Source organism: Fringilla coelebs (genome assembly GCF_963513975.1).
Source record: "Fringilla coelebs genome assembly, chromosome: 7".
Taxonomy (NCBI): Eukaryota; Metazoa; Chordata; class Aves; order Passeriformes; family Fringillidae; genus Fringilla; species Fringilla coelebs.
Window position 1 is genome coordinate 33,092,895 of NC_140035.1, and position 25,876 is coordinate 33,118,770.

General features: G+C 41.4%; 1 protein-coding gene across 7 annotated transcripts in view; it reads left to right on the plus strand.

The window, feature by feature from the left end:
• Positions 1 to 506: 506 nt before the first annotated feature.
• The window catches only part of DIP2A (disco interacting protein 2 homolog A), a gene marked incomplete at its 3' end in the record, with an annotated part of 77,790 nt that continues 52,420 nt past the window's right edge, over positions 507 to 25,876 (plus strand). For all 7 annotated transcript variants that reach the window (XM_084208929.1, XM_084208930.1, XM_084208931.1 and 4 more), the window contains exons 1-2: positions 507 to 666; positions 24,211 to 24,282. In XM_084208929.1, coding sequence (XP_084065055.1) covers positions 570 to 666; positions 24,211 to 24,282 — 169 coding nt within the window. In that variant the 5' untranslated portion in view covers positions 507 to 569. The remainder of the gene's footprint in view (positions 667 to 24,210; positions 24,283 to 25,876) is intronic.

Consider the following 25,876-nt stretch of genomic DNA (forward strand, 5'->3'; position numbering starts at 1 on the left):
TTTGAGAGGCGGCTGGCTTCAGAACAGACACTCTCACCAATTTTTTTTACTTTTTTATACAGTCCCAGGCACCACTTTACATCTAGGCTCTCACAGTGGAATTCCGTGCCATGAAAACGTCCCTGCTCTACCCTGGGATACACGGTGGGCCCCGAGGGCTCAGGCTGGGTCACAGTTCCTATTTTCCGTCGGGAGGAAGAAGTGTGGAGGGAAAGGGCAGTTTCGGCATTTACAGGAAAGGGGCCTCAGCACAGCAGGTGCCAAGGCGACGAGAAGGATGGGGAAAGGAAGGGAGCACGAGAAGGGCAGCGCCGGGCCGGGAGCGGGCGGGCCGCGCTGTGGCCCCTCCCCGCCGGCACGGCCCGTCCCGCCCCTGGCGCGGCCCGCGCGGCCCGGGCTGCGGCAGCGGCTGCGCGGGGCGGCGGGGCCGGCGCCACCTCCTCCCTGCCTGCCCGCCTGCCTGCCGGCCCGGGACCGCCGCTGCCCGCCTCCGGCCCGCCCCCGGCCCCACCTGCGGCAGCGCTGGGCGGTGGCTCCGCCGGCCCGCTCGCTGCTCGCCCACCCGCGCCATGGCGGCGGAGCGCGGGGGCTGCGCGCTGGAGGCCGTGCCGCTGCCGCCCGAGGTGCGCGAGAGCCTGGCCGAGCTGGAGCTGGAGCTGTCGGAGGGTGAGTGCGGCCGGGCTCTGGGGCGGGCATGGCCGGCGGCGCGGCAGGAAGGCCGCGCTACCGCCCAGGGGCCTGGGGGCGGCGGCGGCTTCGCCCCCCGGCGCGGCTCTCGGCGGGCCCGGGCTCCGCTCTTGCCGGAGCCCTCAGCCGGGAGCCGGCAGCCGGGCTCGGGCGGGCCTGCGCCGTCCCCCGCCGTCCCCGCGGCTGCAGCGACCGCCCGCGGCCCCTGCGGCCGGCGCCTGGTGGAGGCCCCGCAGGAACTCATCCAGACGGGCAGTTAGTGTGCAGCTGGATACTCTGGAAAGATAATTTTAATTTAGTTTCAATATCTGTTCCTAACTGTAGGTAAAACCTTAAATCGCTCTCCCTGTATTTGTCGGTAATTTCCAACTTTTTTGTGCTTCACTGTATATACAGTCAGGAATATGATGATGCTCGCTCCATTTTTATAGAACCACTGAATCATAGAACGGTTTGGGTTGGAATCTTAAAGCTCCTCCTGTTCCATTCTCCTGCCGTGGGCAAGGACACCTTCACTCGACCAGGTTGTTCCAAGCCCCATCCAGCTTGGCCTTGGAACACTTGCGGGGATGGGGCAGCCACAGCTGCTCTGGGCAGCCTGTGCCGGGGCTCACCGCCTTCCCAGGGAAGAATTTCTCCCCGGTATCCCATCTAACCCTGCCCTGTTGTCAGTGGGAAGCCATTCTCTCTTGTCTTGTCACTCCAGGCCCTTGTCCAAAGTCCCTCCAGCTTTTTGGAGCTCTTCCAGGCACTGGAAGGGGCTCTAGGGTCTCCGTAGAGTTTTCTCTTCTCCTAAATGCCCCCAGCTCTCCTTGCCTGTCTCCAGAGCAGAGGGGCTCCAGCCCTGTGCATTAATGGGCCCAGAGGTGACAATATGCAGTGCCAGGCACAGGGACACTGTGACCATTTGATGGATTTTCAGCCCCCAAAAGGCGACATCCCTTCCACCTCCAGGTTTGGAGGAAGTTTGGTGATAACAGCCCTGTGGGTGTCAGTCGTGGTATCTCTGTTAGAGAGCTGGGGAAGGATTTTTTGCATACTGATTCTCTGGCGTGGCGTGGCCTGTCCTGCAGACAGGCAGGTATAAGCACTTGGCACAGGAGGGCTTGCTGGGGTGGAGGTGACAGAGGCACCATGTTCTGGGAGCAGTTGCTCCTTGCATTCTCCCCAGTTACACTGTCGAGCTGCACCCTTGAACAGAAGACCTAAAAACATGTTAATACCACCTGTGCTTTTGGGATTAGGAGCATTCAGTGTGCTCCTCAGATGTTGCAGTTTTCAGATCAGCAGCTTCAGGTGGGCAAAACTGGGGCTAATTCACCTAAACATGTGCTGCCTGATTCGGGTCACGGTTTCAGAAATTATTCACAGGTCTGCTGTCGTCATTTCCAGTGTGGAAGCTTTGGTGCAGAGGCAGGGGAAAAGTGTAGGAAGGGTGACTGTTGTCCAAGTGTAGCCTGTTGCTGCATGCCTGCTGGCACGGGCAGAAGCAGTACCTGGCATGGCCTGTTGCATGTGCAAGATGAGTTCCTGCCTGTGAGCTGGGACCGTGTGCTCCATGGCCATGCTGGCTACAGTAGTTCTTCCTGTGTGCCTGCTGACACGTGCAGGGATATCCTGGGGCTGGCTCCTCCGCTGTGTAGTTCCTGCCTGTGTGTTTGTTTAACTGATAAAATATTTTTTCATGGGGGGATCTGCAGTATGTTAGAGCTGTGAGAGGCCTGAAGTGATTGCACGCTGTCCTGGTGCTGTGGGTCTGATGTGGAATGTGTATTTCTGTGTAGCTGCTGGATTAATGGAGTGATGGGGTAAAGTGGTTACGTGACCTCGAATTTCTTGATCACTCTGAAGATTTAGTTTATGAGCTTAGATGTGATTCCTTTTCTGTATTTCCTAAACTGGAAAACATTTGCAAGTAGTTCTTCAACATCTGTTAATATGTTACGTGCTCATATCCTGCCTTGCTTGATGTTTGTATGGGCAGCTTTTAATGGAGCCCTCCATTGTTAATGCTCAGAACTTGCTAGCTTGGAGAGGAAGGAATAGCAATCTGAGATTTCTTACACTGAATATGCCTCAAGTTAGAGAAGGTCAGTACTTGGGCGGATGTTCCCATCATCTGAGAGGAACTGTGAAGGGACAGAGAGAAAAGGAGAAACGTGAGAGCAAGTTTCTTTCTAGTTTGTCTGTGCACTTTGTTAATTGGAATATTTGTGTGTTGTGATGAGACAGGAATAATGTCTGTTCTCTTTGATTACATTATTTTCACCTGTAAAATCTAAGTCAGGAAGATGATTAATCTCCTCCTTTGGTTGTGCTTCAGATGATCACAGCAAAAGTTGGGGAAAGTGTTTGTGTTGAGGTGTAGAGAGGAATAGAGACATAAGTATGTTGGTACTTTCTAAAGACAGCTCAAAATCCTAAGCAGAGCATTCAGCTGAGAAGAATTTTGGATGGGGATGGAATGCCAGTTCATGCTACAATTCCTCACTCATATGCACTGTTAGGAATCCTTCAGCTTTACAAGATCCTAATCTCTTGTTCGACATGGTTTGTATTCTTCGTGTAATGGAAAAATAATAGTTCGGGATAAAAAGTGACCCTACTATGATGCTGCTGTGTTGCTTTGTTATATCAACACTAATTTATTTATTGTTGAAAAAAAATTGTGAATCCTGTAAAGAAAACTGAGAGATCTGCCCTCAATGTTTTGGGCAGATAAGGGCAGTTTTGAGGCCATGCCTGGCACCTAAGCTGAGTTTCAGCTGATGGATCTGTGGGCTAGGCTTGCTTATCTTAAGACTCAAAGATGCTGCAGCTTTCTGATGTAATGGAAATATGCAGAGCTCCCTAATCAGACTGGCAGGATCTGTGTCAGAGTATGATGGGAATGCTGTAAGCTCCACTACTTCAGGTTGTTTATTTAGTAACTATAAAATATTGGTGTTTGGGGGTTTGGTTGTTTGTGGGTTTGTTTGTTTGTTTTGGAGGTTTGGTGTAGTTTTTTCTTCCCTGCTCTGAAAGAGAGCTAAGGTTATAAGCAGTTCTTAAAAAAATTTTTATCTGCAGTGGAGATTCTGTAGGAAAGTTATTAATGTGCATTTTAAAGCCTGTACTTTTTCTATGGTATGGCCTCATGTATATGTATATATTTTTATGTGCCTAAATGTATTTGTACATCACCTTGGAATTGGGTTGTTTTTTTGCTTTTTCTGGGTTATCTGTGCAGGAAGGTGCTTCACTTGTTCCTTGATCATCTAAGGACAAGATATGTAGAAGTAGTCAAAGATAAAATTGTGTGATATGTTCACAGGGCAACGAGGACCTGGTGTTAGCTTGTGTTGGCTTTGTCTTCTAGGACTGGTGGTGGTGGCCTCAGCCAGCAGTTCAGGGACTTAACAAGAATATATGACTATGTTTGTTAATTTTCTTTAAAATTTTTAGTGCTTGCTGCTGTCTGGATCCAGTTAGTCTGGGCCGTTTGGATGCACAGCACTGGATTTGTGTTCAGTAAAAATCAGATAAAAACTGGGGGAGGAAAAACACAGTTGTACCAACTTTGAGCTGCAGAAATTCAGACCAAGAAAATGTGGTACCATTCACACACTGGTCAAACTGGTCAAACACTTTTGGTGTTTGACCAGTGTGTCTATAGTACCACATTTTCTTGGTCTGAATTTCTGCAGCTTGAAACATTAAGTATATGGCTTTGGGTTTTCTTCTGTTTGCTAGGAATTTGTAGATTGGTCTTGCTTCAGACTCAGTGATCTTGGAGGTCTTTTCCAACCTGAATGATTCAATGAACTAAGCTGAAGCTCCAGAGATTACCTACAGTAAAGAGGCTGAAGAGATTTTTTTTGCTAGTTCAAATCTATTCTATTACTCCACCGATTGACAGATGGGGAGCACTGCTCTCAGTGGCTTCTATCAAAGAGGCTGTAGGATTAGTTCAGAGATAGAAAAGTATTTCATGTAGCTTACCATCTTAATTATAACCTCAGTTATTTCTCAGTTGATTTGGGGAGGAGCATTTTCTGCTTCCTGCCACTTTGCTCATAGGTTTCTCCTGAGCCTAGCTGAGCTTTAGTGGCAAAGGATGCAGTTTGTGTGGAGTGGTTAGTGGGCTGCTTGCTCTCATTCCCCTTCAAGTGTTTACATCTGCCTGGACTGAAAGCTGACTCTCATGTGATTTTTATTTCAGTTTTTCTTTTCCCTTTTAAGAAAGGAAGAAATTGTATGTATGACAAGGAAGTTTTCTCTGGGGTTTTATTATTTTGGGGATTGCTTTGCAAGGGTTGGGGGTTTTTGGCACATTCTGAGGTACTGCAGCTAATTCCTGAGTGGAAGAAGATACCAGCTATGAAGTATTTCCTGGAAAAAGTAAAGGTATTTAATGTCTGACACCTTTGGCTACTGCAAATTTTTCAGCAGTACTTCAGCAAATACTTTTTGTAGTTAGTTTGATTGGGCCTTTTGAAAAATTGATATAAGAATACCTTTTTTTTTTTTTTGGCAGAACACCTTTCTTATAAAACCTAAAGGTAGTGGTCAGACCTGAAAACTTTAGGTCCTTTTGTTAGACCAAGAGTATTGATGTGGTATTAAATTTCTTTGTGTGAAACCAGGTGAGGAAGAGATGCCCACAAACACTTGCACCTGTTTTTCTTATGATGAATCGTGGTATTTAGGAGTTAAGTTTTTTCTGGTCTTAAAATGGTAGTTTTCTGTTATGGAAGTCTTGTAATACTTGGAAATAAATATGATCTGAGGCTATCAGTGGGAAGAACTGTTGTCACTGGGGAGACAGATGGCAGTCTGTGAAACTTGACCTGCAGCACCTTTCTTAATTTCTGGGCTCTCCAGCAGAAACTGTTAATTGTGTGATAGTACCTGGAGCTTGCCAAATGCCCATGGGGACTGAGTGAGTTTTCAAAGCTTGTTCTCCCATGTTAGCCCCCGGTGCAGGTCTGGGCACCAGCTGAAGTCCTTCAGGCTGTCCCCATCCCAGGAGCGAGTGAGGAGCTGAAGGCAAAGCCCCTCAGCTACAAGAGTGCAGCCAGCTGCACCTTTCCCCCTCCTCCTTGGCTACATCTTTTGTCTCTTAAGTACTAGTCGTTATCATCTCTTAGGTAGCAGATGGGAGAAAATTCTCTGAGAGGGGAAAAAAAAAAAATCCTAACCTCTAACATTATCCACTCTGATTTTTTTCCCATACCAGCACCTTACATCACACTTAAACTTTTAAAGTGTATACATACATGCATTACCCCAATTATATACATGTTTACATCTAGATTTAGATACAGGCACAGTGTGACAGGCAGTTCACCCTAAAACAAGGACCCCTTGAGGAATGCATTGTGTCTCTCCATCCTTTTGCACCACCAGGTGCAACCTGGTCCCTGAGCAAAGACAACCCCACAGATGGGTTTGTATTTGCTTGAGGCAGAATTAATCCAAACAGTTTTTTCCAAGGCACTTCTCATGCCTACCACCAGAACCTTATCTCTGTTGTGCTCAAGGGTTCAGATTGGGCAGGTCCAGCTCAGTTAGTAGAGCCTCTGGAGTCAACTAACTAGGTGCTAAGTGCAACTCCCAGTTTTTGAAAGTCTCCCTGGCCAGTGCCTTCAAGGTGGTTTTAAGCAATGGGTTGCACCTCTCGATTTTCCCAGCAGTTGGTGCATGATAAGGAATATGGTACACCCATTCAATGCCGTGTTCTCTAGCCCAGGTGTTCATAAGGCTGTTGTTGAAATTAGTCCTGTTGTCAGACTCAGTCCATGTGGGGGTACCATGCCACCAGAGGAGCTGCTTTTCCAGGCCCAGGATGGTGTTCCAGGCAGTGGTGTGAGGCACAGGGTAGGTCTCCAGCCATCCCATGGTGGTTTTTACCATTATGACCACATAGTGCTTGCCTTGGCAGGTTTGAGGCAGTGTGATATAATTAATCTTATATTTGGACCACTGCTCACCATACCATAGGGGTTTTACCTGCTTGATCTCAGCACATCTCATGATCGTGGATAACCTGAGATACTGTTCAGGGTTAAATCTGCTCTTTGCTCTCATGCCTTCTTGTAGGTGGCATCTCTGCCCTGATGGGCTGGGGCATCACAGGCCCATCGAGCTAGGAACAACTCTGCCTTGTGTTGCCAGTCCACCAGTCCATCTGTGACACCTCTATCTTTGCAGCCTGATCTACCCACTCCTTGTTTTGGTGTTCCTCATTAGCCTGACTCTTGGGACATGGGCATCCCCATGACAGACTTCCCCAGGTAACAGCTTTACCCAAGTGGCAATGTCTTGCCAGTCTTCAGCAGCCCAGGTTGGTCTTCCTCCGTTCTGCCAGTTGGCCTTTTCCCCCTTTCCTCAAGCCAAAGCCATGTGCCAACCCAACCAGGCTAGGCTAGACCACATGGTCCTGCTTATGATGCTTCTGTATTCAGCACACAAAATCCAGGTTACCCAGGAGCTGCTCCTCCTTTTTCACCCTTTCCTCTCAATGCCCTCAGGCTTTACATTGGGCCCAAGAGTCCTCTGACCCTTTCTATGTTGGGAGAGTAAAACAAACTGACCCATTTTCTTTATCTTGCCATGTCTGATGTGCTGGAGGATCAGAGGAGATTTTTTTTATTCTCCCCTCTATTTTGGAAGGTAATAAGAAGCTGGTAAGAGGTTCTTGTTGATTTGACCTAAAATGTTAGCAACCGTGTTAGAAAGCACTGTTGTAGCAGTGGAACAGTACAATTAGCAATGGTTTCCATCTGTGATGTGCCTTCCCTTAGTTCTCATTCACACTCCCCCATCAAACTCATTTTCCATCATTGTTATCCTGCTGTCCTTCCCTCCTCTGTTTTCTTTCCTGCCTTCTGGAATTTAGGAGGATAAACAATGTATCTAGTCTTAGCTGAGAGCATCCTTACACTTCTTACCTTTAGCTGTTTCTAATGAAACTATTTTGTGAGCAGTGGGGACATCCAGGCTTATTTTGTTGGCTCTGGCTTCCAGCTTAAGAATGATGGTGATGCACCTAAAGGCTTGCAGAAAAAAGGACTAAATGTATTATTCTGTTACCTTTATCACTGTGAGGAAACAAGATTCTGAACCAGGAAAACTGGGATTACTAGGTCATCACCTTCCTTTCCCATCAAAGCAGAATTTCAAACTCAACCAGTTAGGTGCTTGGGGCTTTTACTGGTTGTCTTCTGGATTTCTGCTGTAGTTAACCAGTGTTTAAATTAATCTCTTAGCTGTGTTTGAGTAGCAGTCTTGTTGTTCTATTGTATGTTGATTTGGCAAGGAATGTTAAAACGTGGTAAGGAACAAAAGTATGATGGCAACCTGTACATTAAGAAGATTAAAGGAAATACATTTTCTTCCAGGTGTTCTTGTGTAAAAATAAGCTTCCCTTAAAATTATAAATGCACATTTATTAAGTAAATAGACCTTTATAAAATTCGCATTGAACAGTCTCCTGTGTTCTACCTTCCTATCCTTCTCCTAAACCAAAATTAAGCTCTGCCAATCTTGAGATCATGAAGTGACTTTTTCTTTTCCATTTGCTAGTTAAAATGCTGTTGGGGAGATTTTTTTTTTTCTTTGCGTTAGTTTGGTTTTTTAAAAGGAATAGATTATTCTTCTGAAATATTTCATTGAGGATGGGCTACGTCATCTCTTGGACTAAAGAAGGTGCCTGCTTGATGATATTTCATACAGCTGAGTTGCAGATGTAGCACCCAGTTCTGTTACTGAAAGACAGACTTTAATATACCTGTATGCAAGTGGGAGGTAAAACATATCAGTCTCTCTTGATTACATGACAGTCATTTGGTTATTAAGAACCCTTGTATTTACCTTGGGATAAGTATCAAAGTATTTGACAGTTTCTTGGCACGAGGTTTGTAGCTCTCGAGGAAACATAAACTTGGTGCATTCACCTGAGTTTTATTGATGTGATGATTGCAGACCCAGCTTCAAAGATCATAGAATCATTTAGGCTGGAAAAGACCTCAGAGTTCATGGAGTCCAACTGTTACCCCACCATGATGTGCAGTAAAATAGAGTGTATCATTTTCCTGTGCAGAGGTCTAAGAAAGCAGTTCTGCAATGCAGAATTCAGGGGACCAAGTTGAAATGTGTGACTGAATAATTAAAACCTCCAAATCATCATCATCATCATATCCTTCTATCACTTCCTCACTGCTTTATTATGACCTTTTTTCTTTCTCAAGATGGTGTTTCCCCAGCAGTGCTCCACAGGACACAAAGATTTTAAGCTTCTGTGTATTTTTTGTTGTTGTTTTCTTGTGTGGAAGCTTGTGCCTTGTAGTGGGTGTCTGCAATTTACAATTCAGTGAAGAAAGAAGCATCTTGTAATCTTCTGTGTCTGTTGTTACCTTTTAAAGGTTAAGACCTTTCTATTTGATTATCTCTGTGTACATCCCTTTAAGAACTTGAAGAGAATTCCAACACCTGGTGAATCCAGTTGGGCTTCGTCCCTCAACTAGCAGGGAGGTTTTGTTCAGTGTTCTGCTGGATGCCAGTGATGTCTGACAAAAATCTGCCTCTTGTAGGATTTGCTATTTATGGACGCTGAAAAGATACTAATAGCTGGTGTTGTGATATTATGAAGATAGATGCAAAGAATCTTTTTTCTGGCTTTTTGTTATAATTCACTGTGGCTCAAATTTTTGATTTTTTTAATTTTTCCTTTCTCCTACTTACAGCCATATGGCCTCAGAGCTGGATTGGATTGAGGGCAGAAAAGTGAAAGAGGGTGCCAGTACTTCATCTTAGCTGCAACATGAATCCCTACCCAAAATAAACTTTTTCAGTGTCTGCCTGTATCTGTACGGCTGTTCCTTCAATCTGTTGTGGATCCAGCCTCAAATGAAATGTAGGACTTGCTGATTTTGTCCTAGAACTTGAAATATGAAAGCTCCCATAAATCATAATCAATATGTTTGTGTCCCACAGATCGGGGGTTCATCAGACACAGGGAAAATACTAGTCAACTCAGCATTTTATCAAATAGTGTTTGAGAAGTTATTTGCTTATGGAGCAATGAAAACCTGTGTTGGAAGGTGGGTTAGATATAACTGGAGGGGCTCAGCTCCATATGTACCAGCTGCCTGTGTATTAAGATGGAATTCTGTCAAAGTCCCACATTATGAGATTTCTGCCTTACATTATAAGGAATAAGAAATGTTAAGAAAGTGCTAGAATGTGGGGTTGCAAAGAAGGCATGTCAGACAGGCCATGTTGTGGAAGCACACAGTTTGCTAGGGTTAGGAAAAGGCGTTGTGACCACAGAACATTTGTTGGCAATTATGTGTTGTCTAACAAAATTACCAAAGTTTCTCATTTCAGATGTTTGTCTGTCATTTGTATTTGGTGAGAGTTACTTCAGCTTGCAAAGAATATTCACTGCTTTCAGAGATGGCAGCGCAGTAAAGACTTTTTCCTTCATTTTTCTTTCAGAAACAGTATTTGAAAAAAGCAAATTTAGGTCTGAGCATATTTTCTATTTTTTTTTTAACCTATGTTCTCATTTGCTAAGTAAAAATCATGAAGAAGCTTAAACTTTATAAGCCAGCTAGTTGAGGTTGTGTGGTACACGTTGTAGGAATTTAAATGGTTGTACTTGGGGATGCTCATTCTTGCTCTTTGCCTTTTTTCTACTGCCTCTGGGTTGGAAGTCTGTGTAGTAAAATGCATGACCTTGAAACTTCTTAACAGTCAAGCAGATGACCCCCAGAGTCACTCCTGGCAGGAGCTTGAGGTCTTTTTCCCTGCCTTGTTCTAGTGCAAGCATGTCAGGAGCTTTACTCTGGAGACTTTGCAGTTTGAATCTGCAAAGTCTCAGTTGCCTGCGTATACAGAAACACCAGTGAGGTCAGGATTAGTTTGGCTGCTATGAGTTTGTGTATTGTATTTTTGTCACATGTTTGTCTGTCTTGAGCAGTTTGGGAAACTGAGAAATGATACATTCTGTGGTGTTCAGATCCAGATCCATGGCTGGGCTTTCCAGTTTGAGCAATAGCACAGGAGTCAGGGTGATGGACACTGTGGTCCCTGTGCTCACTTTCCATCTACAGCCTCCTTGTTAGAGGATTTGGGTTACTTTCAATGAATAATTGAATAAACCAGTCTGTTTAAAAGCATTACTTACTGTCATCAACCAGTGTGATCATGCTACAGATGAAGGAATGTGTTAAAAAAATGGGTATTTTTAAACAGGAAATTATTTTGATGAACTTAGTGGTTGGAATAAATGATATTTGTGATTGTAGACTTTTCATAGTTATGAAGCCAGGATTAGATGTATCAGCAACTATTGCCCAAATAAATACAAAGTTGTAGTTTTCTTCAGATTTGGGTTTTAGCAGATTTTGGCAGGGCTCTGATTTGATTTGATTTCCACAGGACATCAATTTATCAGTGCCCAAGACTGAGCATTAACAAATTACTCTTCCCTTCCTAGCAGAAGGTGTTTTCACGTGCCCTTCAGAATGTTTAGATTCTGCTAATTGAAAAAAAGAACTTCAGGTGCTGGGAATACCTGTAAAACAGGTGTTTACAGAAGGCAGGGGCTGGGACAATGATCTGCAAAAGGTATCACTATGGATATTGCCCTTTTCCCATGAAATTGATTATTATTTGATTTTTACCTACTTGTTACTTACAACATAAGTAACTTGTCACACGCCCCTGACAAAACTATAAAAACCTCCCTTGCCACACATATTCTGTACTTGCTTGTAGCTGTGGCTTGATATTCTAATCTTAAATTACTCTTAAGATTATAAATCATAATTTAAATTATAAAATGTCATTGTATAAATCCTTGTATATGTTACTGTTATCCTAGCAAGTTATATGGGTCTTAAACTGTGAGATAAGTCTGTGTTTGCAGAGTTGTAGCAGGGTAGTTGAGATGAGGTGATTACAGGCTGGTTTGAGACAGAGGAGGAGTAGCAGAATGCTTAGTGAAACCAGAAAGTGGTAGATAGTATAAGAAATAAATAGTCTTGTATTTTTTATTTAAAATGGAAGCCATATAAATGAGATTAGACAAACTCAGTATGTACTTACACAGCTGCAATATTGCTGCTCCTCCTTCCTGGCCGGACCAGTGTTCCCTGGACTGCATCCAGCGGAAAAAAAATTAAGAATTATTTTAAACATATAAAACTTCTGAATAGCTAATAACTGACAACTTGTTCTTGTGATCATTGCATGTTTTCTCTGCCCTACAGCACCACAGTGTGTCTTCCATGGGCAAGCTCGTGCATCAGGGCTGCTTGTACCATTTGTTTGGGTTGCTCTCTTTTTGAGTTAGGGCCTTTTAGCCACTATTGTGCTACAAACAGGTAGATTTTTCCTCACTGTGGAATGAGCCTTTTCCTGGTTTTATGCACTTCTGTCCAAAATCTTCAGCGCTAGTAGTAAGCCACAAGGTTTTTTGGAGGATTTTCCTTTCTTTAGTGAATATTTGTAAGTAGTGAAGTGATAGACTTTGTGCTTAGTTTGGAGCTGAACTCTGCAGGGCTTCAGTCACATGTTGGTGCAGCTGGTGCAGTTTGGGAAGCCCAATAAACTGACTCATGACAAGAGGTAGCCTTGCTGTGTTCAAACAAGCAATGTTTTGACACTGGCAAATAAAGAGAGATTCTGAATCGGTATGAGATAATTCCCTGGGGTGATTGAAGGGGACTGTGGGATAGATTGATGACTCATGCAGTACTGATGCTATCAAAACTGTATTCATCACATGAAATAGGTTCTCAATGCCCTTTCAGAAGCTATGAGCTGCAAACCTGGAGAACTTATTTTGTGGTCCTCATCAGTGGGTGTCATATTTGGGAGGATGATTGCAGTGAAATTGTTACCTGATGCTGTGTAAAGAACCTTACCTAATTTTGGGCTAGAAGGACAGTATGACAGTTCGCTTGAAGTTAATGTTTATGTTTTGTAATTAGTAAAAGTGTCTTCAGCAAAACGTGGTTCAGATTAATTCAAATAGAGATATTTCTGTAAGCACAATGTTTTTACATTGTGACCAGAGGAGAATAACCTGCCCAACCCCATTCCCCTCACCCAAACTCACAAAAAAGCATTGTGACATACTCCCTTCAGATGATAAACCTGGTGATAGTATAGTAACTTCTGCAGATTTGTCTGTTTGTAGACGTTATTATTGAAGTAATATGTGTTTAGTGGAATTAGCAATTGGTGTTTTATAGTAAATGCAAATGGGTTGCATTTTGAGACTGAGGAAAACTTAGGTTTAAAGGAAATCCAGTTGCTGTCTTTATAGGAATTACTGTTACACTTTTGAGACTGACTGATCTTCAGGGTTTTTTAGGTGTTTCAGGAAAGTTTCTGATGTCTGGGCTCTCACACCTCTGGAGAGTCTGGAATACATGAATTTATTAGCAGACATTCTGAGCAGCAAGTCCTTGACTGAGGGCTACTGAAAGTGAGGCATAAACACAGAAATAGACATACAATCTGTAGTATGACAGAGGAGTGTTGTATTGATGCCTTTAGCCTCCTTTTTGTCATTCAGTAGATGTTACTGGATCTTGACACAATGTTAATAACATTGCTGATATCCCGCCTCTGCAGAAAGGGCCTTTACTGGTGGCTTTTGTAGTGAATTTTTTTTTGCTCACAACAGAGAAAGTAACAACAGGATTCTAAGGAAAATCTGCATGCAGAGGTATTGAGTTTGAAATCACTTCTTTCCCAACTGCAGTGACTTGGAGAAATTTTTTAGGGATGTTGTATTAGCCTTGACTTGAGTAGAATTTCTTGAGATTTCATGAGAATTTCTTGATTTCAGTCTCATTCTTCTGGGGCCGTCTTGATTTGAAAGACAGGTGTCTGGTAATGAAAGCAGGAGCCTTCCTTGGAACGGAAAATACAATCCACTCCCTCCAAATTATTATTACTTTGAAGTTAAAAGGCTTTTAGGCAAAGATATGGGAAAAGGAATAACAGTTCCTTACTGACATATATATGTATGTGTGTGTGTATGACAAGGCAAACAAACACCAAGCAGAGCCCACCCCCAGTCCCAGCATATACATACATACATATATATATATGTGTGTGTGTATAGCAAGGCAAACAAGCAGAGCCCCCCCCCCCCCCCGCCCTCAGTCTCACCATATACATACATAAGGAAAAATCCTAAACCCCAGCAGGGATCTTTCCAGAATCTTGGGGAGAGCAAACATTAGCAAGTGTAAAAGCTTTCAAATTTTAAGTGTTTAAAGTATCTAAGAATTTGGGAATTAAAGGTACTTTCTAAATGTATGAATAAATCAGTCAAGCTGTTGAAAGAGCACTTGAGCATCTAATAGAATTATATAGGAATTTGAAATTATTATCCACTTGTGTCAGGTTTAGAGTGTTTTAAACTCATGGTTTCTGGGTTAAGTTGTGTACACTGGAAAAGTTGGCAAGACAGTTAAGGAAAACTAGAATAACATTGGTCCTAAGAGAAGCTAAACTTCTGGGGAAATGTCTCATTTCTGAGGCACAGGAGGATTTAGCCATGCAGATGTAGAGAATACAGGATTACTGGGATTCAGTGGTTTTCTCAAGACCACGGTGCATCTTAAGAAGACATATATAAAAATAAGAAAAGCTCTGCAGTTTGGAGGTATTGGAAAGTTGAAAATTGCAGGATTTTGGCTGAAAAATAGAGCTGTTAATAATGGCATAGCAGACAGTTTTCTTGGGAAAGGAGTTGCATTTCTGAAAGGAAAATTTTGTTCAAATGCATTCCAATCTCGGTGTGTATGTATATGTGTGTGTGTATGTATATATAAACTGATGGGTTTAGAGCTCTCTTACGAGGCAGTTGGAGAGTGTTAATTTTTTCAGGAATAAAAACCAAAATGCTTATTAATTAATAAAAGTCATGGTAGAGAAGTGATTATTTTTTTCCTGGTCTTCATCAAGACTGGGGAGAGAGAAGACTGGGGAACTTGAGAAACTAGTCTAGATGAATAGGCAGAGGAAGTGGAACATCATTTTACAGGTCCACATCAGCAGCTTCTACATATTAGATTAACAGGAATCTAATTGTTTCAAAATTCACAGCTGTTTATGAAATGCAGCAAGGCCATTAAAGTGTCTTCTGATCATCAGTTAAAATGAAGGGACTGTTTATAGCTATTTGAAATCCTTAACTCTAAGAGTATCTGCATGTTCTGTGTTAGCAGTGTAAGGAGTTCTTTATCTAAAAGTAATGTAGATGCCTGAACAAGAACAGCTTTGTCTTAGGAATGCTTAAACCAATTATTCAAACAATTTGGACATGATATGAGGTGTCAGTTTAAAAACTGCTGGAATATTCCACTTATCACAAACCTTGTCTAATTCTTGGTAATTGAAACAGTCATAAGGGAGTCAACTGCCATAAGAGATGGAAAAAGCAAGGAGTCCTTCATCATAATCCCTTGAAACTCAAAGGTTTTCTGAAGTGGCTCTGGCCATTTTAATGTTTAATGAATTTTTTAATAATAAATAACAAATTGCAGTTTAGTGTGCTGCTTTTTAACAACACCTTTCAATTGTCTGAAAAAGTGCTTCTGTAGCAGAGCATTTGGAAGGATAATGTCATTGGTGCTGGGGCTTTTGGAGGCAAGTGTCAAAACCTATTGCTTTGAACTCAGTTTCATTGCTTATGAGTTTCCTGTGTGGAGACTTTTATATTCTAATTGCCTTAGTTTAAATGTAGGGGACTGAGTAAAAACCAACTTAACAGTAGTTAGCTTGATTCTGCATGTATCTTGAAACTTTTTTAATGCAGATTTATACAAGGTGAAAGCAGATCTTTGAAGGTACTGACTTGCATGTGAACAGTAGCATCTCTTCTTGGGTTTGGGGTTTTTTGGGGTTCTTTTTGGCTTGGTTTGGTTTTGAAATCCTTGGGTGGTCCTGCTTTCTGTCCTGCATCCAGTCCCAAGCATCCAACAGGCTGTTGCTCCTTTGCCAGGTTTCAACACCAGCAAGAGGTGCTGCTGGTGATCTTGGAGGAGATTTGAAAAAAATCTACACTCAGACTAGATCTGAATTTAGGATTAAGTGACTTTTCGTGCTGTGACATGTCTGAATAAGACTGTTTTGAGTATAAACAAGTATGGATTTTCTGGTTTAGGATTAAAAAGCTGAAACAGGTGGTGACTTCTCCTGCCCAAGTAGTGCCAATCTGTGCCTTCATCCATGACCTTCCTGTTCATGAGCTCCTGCATTCTGAAGCCTTTTGTCTCTTGGCAAAAGAATTAAGAAACAAAACAGATACCTATTCAATATTCTGTTTATTGAACAATGTCTCTTCAGTGCCCTGGATGAGTCATGGGTCTTGTTGTAAAATAAATGTAATCATGTAAATTTTCCCAGTACTTGCACGCAAGGGTGTTTGTTGGACTGAATGGATAAGCTTAAATCTGATATTTTTGTGCTCCAGTATTTGTCTTTGTAAGTGTGATAGTTTGTCTGAGCTTGTGTTCTGGACACTCAGTGTGGTGTGTTAGTACTGGGTAGCACTGCCTTGGTGGGTTTTTTTACTGGGCTTCACTGTTAAGGCATCAAATATGTGAACTTTCCAAAGTTCATAGATGAATATTGTTTTAAGGGAATTGCTTGCAATCTTTTTATTTTAATAAAGAGATTCCAAGTGATTAGGTGATTTGTAGTTACTTAATAGTGCTCAGTGTTAAGGAGCTGTGGTGGTAAAAGCTGCTTATAATGGAAGAGCTTGAGGAAAGCTGAACTGGTTGGTGTCAAGTGGAAGAACTTTGGTGTTTTGTTGCTTCCTTGAAGATCGGTTTTGTTGAAACTTTTTGTTTAATTGAAGATTTGTTCTGTTGTGGGTTTTTGAGGGGCCTGGTGCAGAATATTCTTGAGGTATCCAAAAGGGAGCAGGTTCCTCTCTTCCCATTGCAATCCTGCGTCGTGTATCCACACCCTTTGCCTCTCTGCCTGTTTCTCACAGCTCTGCTGCTGTACTCCCCCTCAGCCACTCTCACGATGGACAGAGTGTTCAGCACATTTAAGTGACCTTTCAACATTAACGACAGCACCAAAGCTGCACCCCAAATTTAAGGTGAGCCCTCAGTGTATCTGTGGTGTGGACATGGAGAGATCACATGTGAGAGAAAGAACAGGAAAAACCAAAGTCAGTTGCCTATCTGATATTCATGGAAAATCTGTTCTAGTACAGATTTTCTGAGTAACTTATTGGTATTTTTCTGTCTCCTGTCTGTTTCCCAGACTCAAAAAAGTAAGAAATTGGCCACCAGAAAATCAGAGGCGTAATTTGGCAGGAAATAGATGAGCATATCCTAGGACAGAAGGAGGTCAGTCTGTGTGAATAGGGAAGACTTGAGAATACAGCTTTTTGGATGGACCAAAATCTTCTGTGGATAACTGCCATCAGGGAATCCTGGAAAAAAAGAGAGGTATTGGAGTTAGTGATGTGATAGTAGGAAGCTGGAAAGGTAAGAAGTCACTATGAATGAATTAAAAAGCAGTTTAATGATATGACCTTAACAAGGGAATTATAAATTAATTATATAATCATAATTGTAAATTATAATACTTTGATAACATTGTGGGTATTATAGCACTCATTATATAATAACTACCAATTATAATTAATCACCTGGTTTAGTGTAAGGTGTACCTGACCATAGAAGGGTATTGAAACTAGGTGAGCCTTAAGATCCCTTCTATCCAAAGCATTCTCTGATTCTATAAATGTGACCACCTCCCAAATGGCAGCATTTTTAGAAGATTTCTCAGGTTTGGTCCAGTTAAAGGCGCTTTGTATTTCTCATGCAATTGACAATCAAATACTTTTTATCTTACAGTAGGATTAGTAAAGGTAAATAACCAGGTAGCTTGATAAGGACATTCAGAGGCAGTGCCATCAAATACATGGATACAGCATAAGAAGATGCAGGACAGAATCCATATCCATATTCATATTTTGGGAAACAGCAATTGCAAAGATTAGGCAGATGTGGTAAGGAAGAATAAGTGACTTCAGGTACTGCCAACCTATCTCTTCCAGATAATTATTAATGTTGGTAAGGGTATGTTACTGCAAAAGAGTTTTTTTCAGGCCTTTGATTATGGGTAGCACTGCATGGCAGATTCTGGAAATGTGTTTGGTATGTACTGGAGTTGATTAATCTTTTTTCCCTAACATGCTTTGTTCTTAAGCAGCTGATTTAAAAATTATTCTTGTGTTTAATGCTTTATTGTGATAAAGATGCGTTTCACAAACCTTAGTTCATAGAAAATTCTGCTGCTGAGCCCCTGCCTTGGCAGGAACCTGGGATCAGCATGTTACATTCAACCTCAAACAGGTGCTGGCTGGGGGCTTGAGCATCTGAGACTGCCAACCCCAAACCTGGCTTTCCTATGGCTCTTTTTAACAGATAAACAAGGAAAAAGGTGCAGTTGGCAGAAACCACAGAATCATGGAATGGGCCAGGTTGGAAGGGACCACAGTGGGTCAGCTGGTCCAACCTCCCTGCTCAACATTTTGTTGCCAATGTTTGGTTCATGCTGTTCAGGGAGAGCTCCATTTCATCAGAAAATACACTTAATGAGTAGTGTTGCAACTGGAAATAAATTGTAAATAAGTTAAGCCACCACAGGGACCCATGCTGGGGCTTCCCAAATGTGCAAGCACTGAACTGTTCTGGTCCTAATAGGGATTGATGGGATTTTTTTCCTGCCATGAGAGGATGTCTGTGTGCACCAGCTGGCTTGCTTTGCTGCCTCCTTCTGTGAATAATTCAGCTGGTTTCTTTTTTTATTTCTTTTCAGTTTATCATTCTGTAGTTCAGCCAGGATCTCTGAATCATTCATCTGATTCTTTGTGATCATGTCAGATGACTTATGTGCACCCAATATATCAGTGAGGTCTCATTTCTTAGGAAAATTATATTGTATTATGTTATTTATGTAGCTTCAACACGAATACTGATGAAGTTTGATTTTTTAAAATGTGACAATGTTTTATTTTAAGAAGTCAAAGTGTCTGCATTCACCATAAAATTTTGCCCAGTAGCCACCCCCCCTCACCTGTTATTTCAAGATTAACTGTAACTCTTTTCTCTAAAACCATGGTTTTACAGTGCAGTGAGGACATGGTAATGTCATGTCAGGAAACTAATCAAATCTGAAACTGAGACCTAGAAATCCAGTGAAAAAGTTTCATAGTTTACAAACTGAAATAACTTGTGTATGGAGTAGACACTGCAGGTGTCTTCTCATTGTATGTTTTACCATACTTGGTGAATTTTGAGTGTTGTGCTGCTGTTGGAGTGTTTTGGGGTTTGCTGGTGGGTTTTTAAATTATTTCACGGTCTCATAAATGAGTTGGATATTTCCATGGTTATGGATTTTTGAATCAGTCTGCTTCAGTCTCTAGTGTGGTGCATCATGCCTAAATGGCACCTTTGCTGTGATCTTTGTGATTGCTGCCAAAGTTTAAATATGAGTTTTTTGCAAGTAATAAGTATGAAATGCTCTCTTTCCTGTAAAATATCTGTGCCTGCTGGGGTAACTTCTTGCATATTAGTGGAGGGAGGAAAAAAAAGAAAAAAAATCAGTGTTGCTGGCATCCAAAAACACACCATAAAAATAAAACTTCATACTAGTTTAATAATGTAAAGGATCTTCATTGCATTAATCACTATGCACTATATAATGAGTCTGTGAAGGATGTGAAAGGAAAAGAAGCTGTGCTTTAGAAAGGCTTTTCTTTGATTCCTCCATGCCTGGTTGTTTCTAGATTTGCATCTTCAGGCAAATCTAGAGGCAATTTCATGCAATTTTTTGGGGGTACCATAGAAAGACTTGATTCAGATAATTATTTCTGGCTTTATTCATTATAGTAATTGGTTAATACATGTCAGACAGTTATTCTGCTTTGGTATTTTATCCTTGATACAGCCAGGAAGCGACAAACAGAAACTCTGAGTGTTTTCATTTCTATAGAACACTCAGATTTTGATTGTTTTGAAATAGCATTTCCATGATGGGGAGCACATTGCTTGTGTACACCATTCTTTCTAAAGCTTTTCACTTTGGAATCTTACCAAAATAACTGTGTTAGAGTTATTCATAAATAAACATCAACCCCTAATTTTTGGTTTGAAGTTTAAAAATCCTGTCCATTGATCTGCCTGACCATTCCTAGTCTGTTTTTTCCCACTTTCTTTTGTTGGCTTTTGTGGTAGCAGACAGTACATTCCCTATGGGCCAGAGGATTCCCATTCCCTCCTGCCCATGTGTGTAGCTTTCCTCAGCCTTTTGAAGGGGATGGCGAAGTTACTCTCTCCATCCTGATGAGGACTGGAAGTGGTAGCTGGTGTGATAGATGTTGTTCACCCACAGCTGTACATATAGCTGGCATCTGTCAGTCTGTCTGTGTTCTGCAGGGAGCTCCAGCATGGAAGGGAAGTGGCAGAGTTGGAGCTTTTCCTGTCTCCCTCTGGACCAAGCTTAAGGATTTACTGCAGCAGGGGAAGAACAATTCATTAATTTGGCTTAACTGAGCCTAGAATCTGCTGCTAAGGCTGCTTTTGTGATCTGGTTATTTAACTTTCTTTTGCACTGTCAGATGCTGACTCCTGGCAGATGAAGCAAAGTGTTTAAGCCAGGCAGTTCCAGAGTTTCAAAGGAGCAGCTCTCTCTTCTCCCTGCCTACACACACACTTCACAAGTATGGGTTGTATAGAACAGAATAACCTCGAATGCACTGACTTTGCACTTCCTCTGTGAACTGCAGGATTCACCCACCCTTGGCTTTTTAAATCTGTAAAATACAAGTGACGCCTTTGTCCTGCAACTGCTTTGAAACTTCAGGGTGAAAAGGTGATAGGTAAATGTGTCAGGATAGAATTTTCTTACTCTAATTTCAAATTTTCTAATTCTAAATGTTACTTTGAATTGCTTTGTCAATTGCAAAATTCCTAATGGCTTGATCAAACTAAGTTTATTAGCATTGATAACTCCTTCTATAATTTATTAGGCAATTAATGGTATTGTAACATATAGTCCCACTATAATTGTGAACAGAGTGAAAGACCTGATCTTTTGCTATTAACATACTGGTCAAATTCCTCCAATTTCTATCATTAAGATACATATGATAAGCTAGTCAGTATTTGCCTTGTGTCTAGAACTTGATGTTTCAGTGATTCTGTTGTATGTGCAAAGGTTTCGTGAAATTCTGCATTTATATAGTTGTGTATCTCCATGCTGCTGCTTTTACATCAGACATGTTTTGTACTTTGATAACTTAAATTCCCTCAAAGGGTTGCAAGTCCTGCTGCAAATTAGGAATTACCAGTACCATGTGTTTTCAGTGAAGTTGTGCTAAACTTCTAATACTGCTTTAAAGGCATGGTGGTGCTCTCAGGATGTTTCAAATTGGGTCTTTGAAATAGAATTTCTAATGGCTTAGTCAAATGCATCACCATATGAAATGATCAGATGTCATTTCCATTTTAAAGAGATTCCTGTAATATGAAAGATTCCAATCAAGATGTTTTCACCCTTCACTTAGCTCATCATATGCAAACTAAATTAAGGTATCAGTCAACCTACCAGATGTGGTAGGCACAGAGCTATCAGAGCCCATATTTCAGGGATGGCAGCAAGTGTTGGCTGCTGTATAGTTTGGAGACCCAAAACTTTCTTTGATTGCAAGTAATGATTTTCATCTTTTAGTGCCTTTATTGCCTGTTGATGAGTTTGGCTTTTGCTTGATTTACATAAGTGTAGTGTCTGGGAGAACATGTGCCAGGTAAATCTTGGAAGAGGTACTAGTAATAGGTTTGGAGGAGCTGTTCCTAGATTTAGGTGGTGATAAAGGCTTGTGAGTTAAATAAAAATTATTGTGGGCAAAATCTTTTTGTGGCACACCTGTGTGTGTCCTATCTCAGAGCTCACAGGTGTGCATATGGAGAAAATATGTCCCAAACCACTTCAGTTTTCTTTAGACTGTTTAATTTTTGCCATTGTTCCTTAACCTTCCCCCGTCTTTTCCAATGTTTCTATAGTTTATCTTAAAGGATTTGTATTTTGATCTTTGGTTCATCTTCTTTTTTAAAAAGGTTGTTTAAGACATAGAATTAGCAATGATGTCTGCTGAATTGGTTCTTCCACCAAGTTTTCAAATGCAGTGACAGCCTATCCCAGAAACATGGGGGATAGGCTTTAAATGCTTTAAAAACTTCTACAGATGACAGGTGAGTTATGTTTTAGACTGGCAACTTGCCTGCCTTTCCAAACCACCCAGGAGCCACCTCTGAGGCAGCAGCCAGTGTTGGTGCCTGTGACTTTATCCTGAAGGAACTGGCAAAGGTTTCTGCAGCCAAGGTGTCAGACCTGCAATTGTGGCTGTGCTCATCAGTGGCCAAACAGTGCAGTTGTTAAAGGTTTCATCTTGCAGAGCTGATCCAGCTGGTTAGGTTCATCCACGTTTCATGTACAGTCAGCTCATTTAGAAATGTTTCTGCTCTTGACCTCTGCAAACTGGGGACTAGGAGCCATTTCCCTATCTTTAGCAAGTGCCAGGCTCTCACAGATCCATTCTCAGTTCCATTTAGTGAATTTGGCATTAAGATTCTGTTAGGTTTGGTGCTAACATGGTGGAATAGAACCATGCCTGGGCAGAATCAGGGTAACTACATGACAGATTTTTGTGTGCACTAATGAAGAATATATTTTTATAGATCATGTTAAAAAACGCTGCCACTTTCATCTCTGTCTAGATTAATTTTCTTGGTACCTCTGCCTTTTTTTATGATGTATACTTTACAATACTTCAGATATTTCAAGTAAAGATCTCTTCCAAACAGAGCTCTCTCAGCTCAGCCCAGCGTCTGGCTTTACGCAGGCTTCCCAGCTGCCTTGCTGAGGCCAAGGAACCTCAGATTGCTTTTGTGTAATCCAGTAACTCAGGAGAAAGTGAGGCTAAATGACAGCAGCTGTGGCCCCGGTGTACCAATGTGGCAAAGTGGCTCTTTTTGGAAGAAATGAGGGATCACAAAAACCCCATATGATGGGTGAATCCCCCTGAGGCTCTGGGGGCAAGGGGGGAACAGTTGTTAGGAAGAGCCCCACCCCCAGGCTTTGGAGAAAGGAACAAAGCCCAGCTTGGCTGGGCAGCACAGCTCGACCTGCCACGGCGCTGCAGAAAGCGACAGAGATGCTTTTGACTTTGTCCTTTGCTTAACCTCATTCAAAGAAAGTCCTCCAGGTCAGCGTTCCAGCAAAACCAAAGAATTCCAAGTGCAGCAAGATGCCAGCGTGTGAAGTACTCTGGTTTGAATAGGACTCTCTCTTCAACCCTGCCTTTTGATCGTGGCTTACCTGTGCACTTGGGTGGTACCTGGCAGAGGCTGAGCTGCACAGAGGGTTGGGATAAGGATTATGTGGAGCATTTATGAAGCTGTGCAAATTGGTTCTTCACTGAGCTTACAGTGCAGCACATTTGTGTAAGGTACACTTTTGATCCTTAAAGAATTTGCTGAGCTTTAGCTTTCCAAATTGCTTCCGGTTTGAGAAAAACTGTTCTTCTTAGTGATGCTTCTTGTCTATTGGGTTGGGTTCTTTATTTCTTCCATAACTGATAATTATGCATTTCTTCTTCTGAAAGAAGATGTCTTCTGATATCCTTTTCTTTTTTTTTCATAAAAAGTGTAGTTTGTCATTTTGACCACATGTTCCCAGGCAGACAAATCTGCTTGGACATTTGTAGTGCTTTGTTTTATTTTGATCTAATTCTCATTTTGATATAATAATACTATATATACATAAAAATTATATTTCTGTTTATTTTTTCTGCTTGTTTTTTTTTCTGCTCAAGAAAAATGGTAATTTCTGTGTTGTGCCCAAATTTTGTATATAATATTTACATGGGTTTATGAAGAAAAACTGGCAGATTTTATTTTGAAATACCTGCAATAATTGAAGCACTCCAGGATGTGGATTTGTTTTTCTTACCTGTTTTGACCAATGTCTTTGAACTCCCATTGCTTGTTTTGGGAGAGTGTCAGTAGCTTGAAATTATGCATATTCACTTGGATGGAGGTTGGGGATGGAAGAATGAAATTACTTTGTGTCTGTTAGTGTTCTCTGATATAGGGATGAGGGGGATATTTGAGGAAATAAGGAATATTAAGCAAAAAATTAAACACAGTCCTTATGGATTAAGGAAAGTACTTAAGAATCATTTTAAAATACAGAGTAAGAACTCTTATGTGTAAAATCTGACTGAGTAAAAGGGGTTCTGCTTGGCCAGAGGTAGGCTGAATCCATATATACATGTAATTAATGCCTTTATTGCTGTTGTATTTTTCCCTGCATAGTTTGGTTTGTTAAACTCTTTCACCAATATGTTGCTGACAGAATGGGCTTGATGCAAAGATTTATATGTAGAATTTCTAACAACATGTATTTATTTCTTCTTCTCTTTAGGAGACATCACTCAGAAAGGATATGAAAAGAAGAGGGCAAAGCTGTTAGCACGGTACATACCACTAATTCAAGGTGAGAAACTGCATGGAAGTTACACCTTTCTGCCAGCTGTGTGAAAATATAGAATGGAAAAGTTCTCACTAAATAGACTGGGTGAATTATAATAGTGTTTGATATGGCATCTAAGCAGCAGTGGGAAATGGCTGTCACAGAGCAGTGCAGAGCAAGAAAAAAGCCTGAAATAGATATTTTTTATAGTTTTATATGAAATGTTAAACGGTAACATTTTTTTCAGCAAACTTCAGTTTGACAACTGTATCTGAGCCTTTAAGATAACTTAGAAATTAATAAAGTTATTGCTAAAAGCCAATTGGCTGCTTTCATTGATGAAAATACTCACTAGTCCCCCCTCTCATGCTTTAATGTTCTGGTTTTTGCATTCTCCCTGTGCCTCAACCCCATTTCCACACACTCCCTCACCCCCTCTGTTTCTTCAAAGTGCTGACTTTTTTATATATAAACTATTACTTCTGAAGCTGGTTATTATCAGGCTTCATCATCCACAGCCAAAACCTAAGTGCCCAGCTTTTTAAAATTTATTTTTATCCTAGGACACTGAAATCACAGGGTTTAGGGCTCTTATGCTGCCACTGAGATTTGGTATTCTGTAGTCCCCCAATTTTCCATAGCTTGACAGATTTTAAGATAAGGGATAATGAGAAGGAAACTAAGGTGAGTGGAAGCAATGATGAGACTGTAAACTGAGACAGTGTTGAACTGTCAGAATGTAATCTGATGTTTCATTGTGGAGGCCCTTAGCAAATGTTTCTTTTTTGTGGTTTTGGTTTTTATTTGGATTTGGAGATTTATTTAAGAATAGATGTAAGTTTTCCCTTAGCAAATTTGTAATCTATAGGCCAAGCAGAACCAAACTCATCTCTTTAAAATGACTTGTTCCTTGCATAGAAGCAGTTTGGGTTTTTACGATGACTTTGATAGTCAGCAGGAAGCTCTAGCCTCAGCTGCCACAGCTTCTCCTCCCTATACCATTTTTCTGGAAAGAACTGTCTCAGTTTTCTGTTCAAAATACCCTGTCTGCTAACTCAGCTTGGTTAAAGATTCTGAGACCAGGTGTGGTATAGATTTTGACTGAGGATTCACAATTACTAGAAATATTCTGTCAATGCATTTTGTCTCCTAGAAAGTCATGTCTTTGGATTTCTGTCTCTTGTTTAATCTCTCATCATCTTTGATTTACTCTGCCTTCACTCCCTTCTGTTGACAGTGGGGGTTTTACTTTATATTTTTTCCTTCTCAGCTCTCACAAGGCTGTTTGCACAAATATTCAAGTACTGAGCTCTCAAGCATAGCTTAGACAACTCCAGTACTTTGTCTGCCATACTCCTTAAAGCAAGTTTAGATTTTCAGCTGCTTAAAGATTTTTCTCCTTGTTCAGCTGTATTTTCCCTAATCGCCTTAAGCAGTAGTTTAATGAGTCAGCAAATCCTGTGGTTTGTCCTACTTGCTTGATACCACATTTTCTCAGAAGTACCAGATTACCTGATCTTTTTTTACCACTTCTGCCTAGATTAGCATTAAGCTGACAGGAATCTAGCTTTAATATGCTAAAAAATGAATAGACTGTCTGCCTCTGAGCACAAAGAAT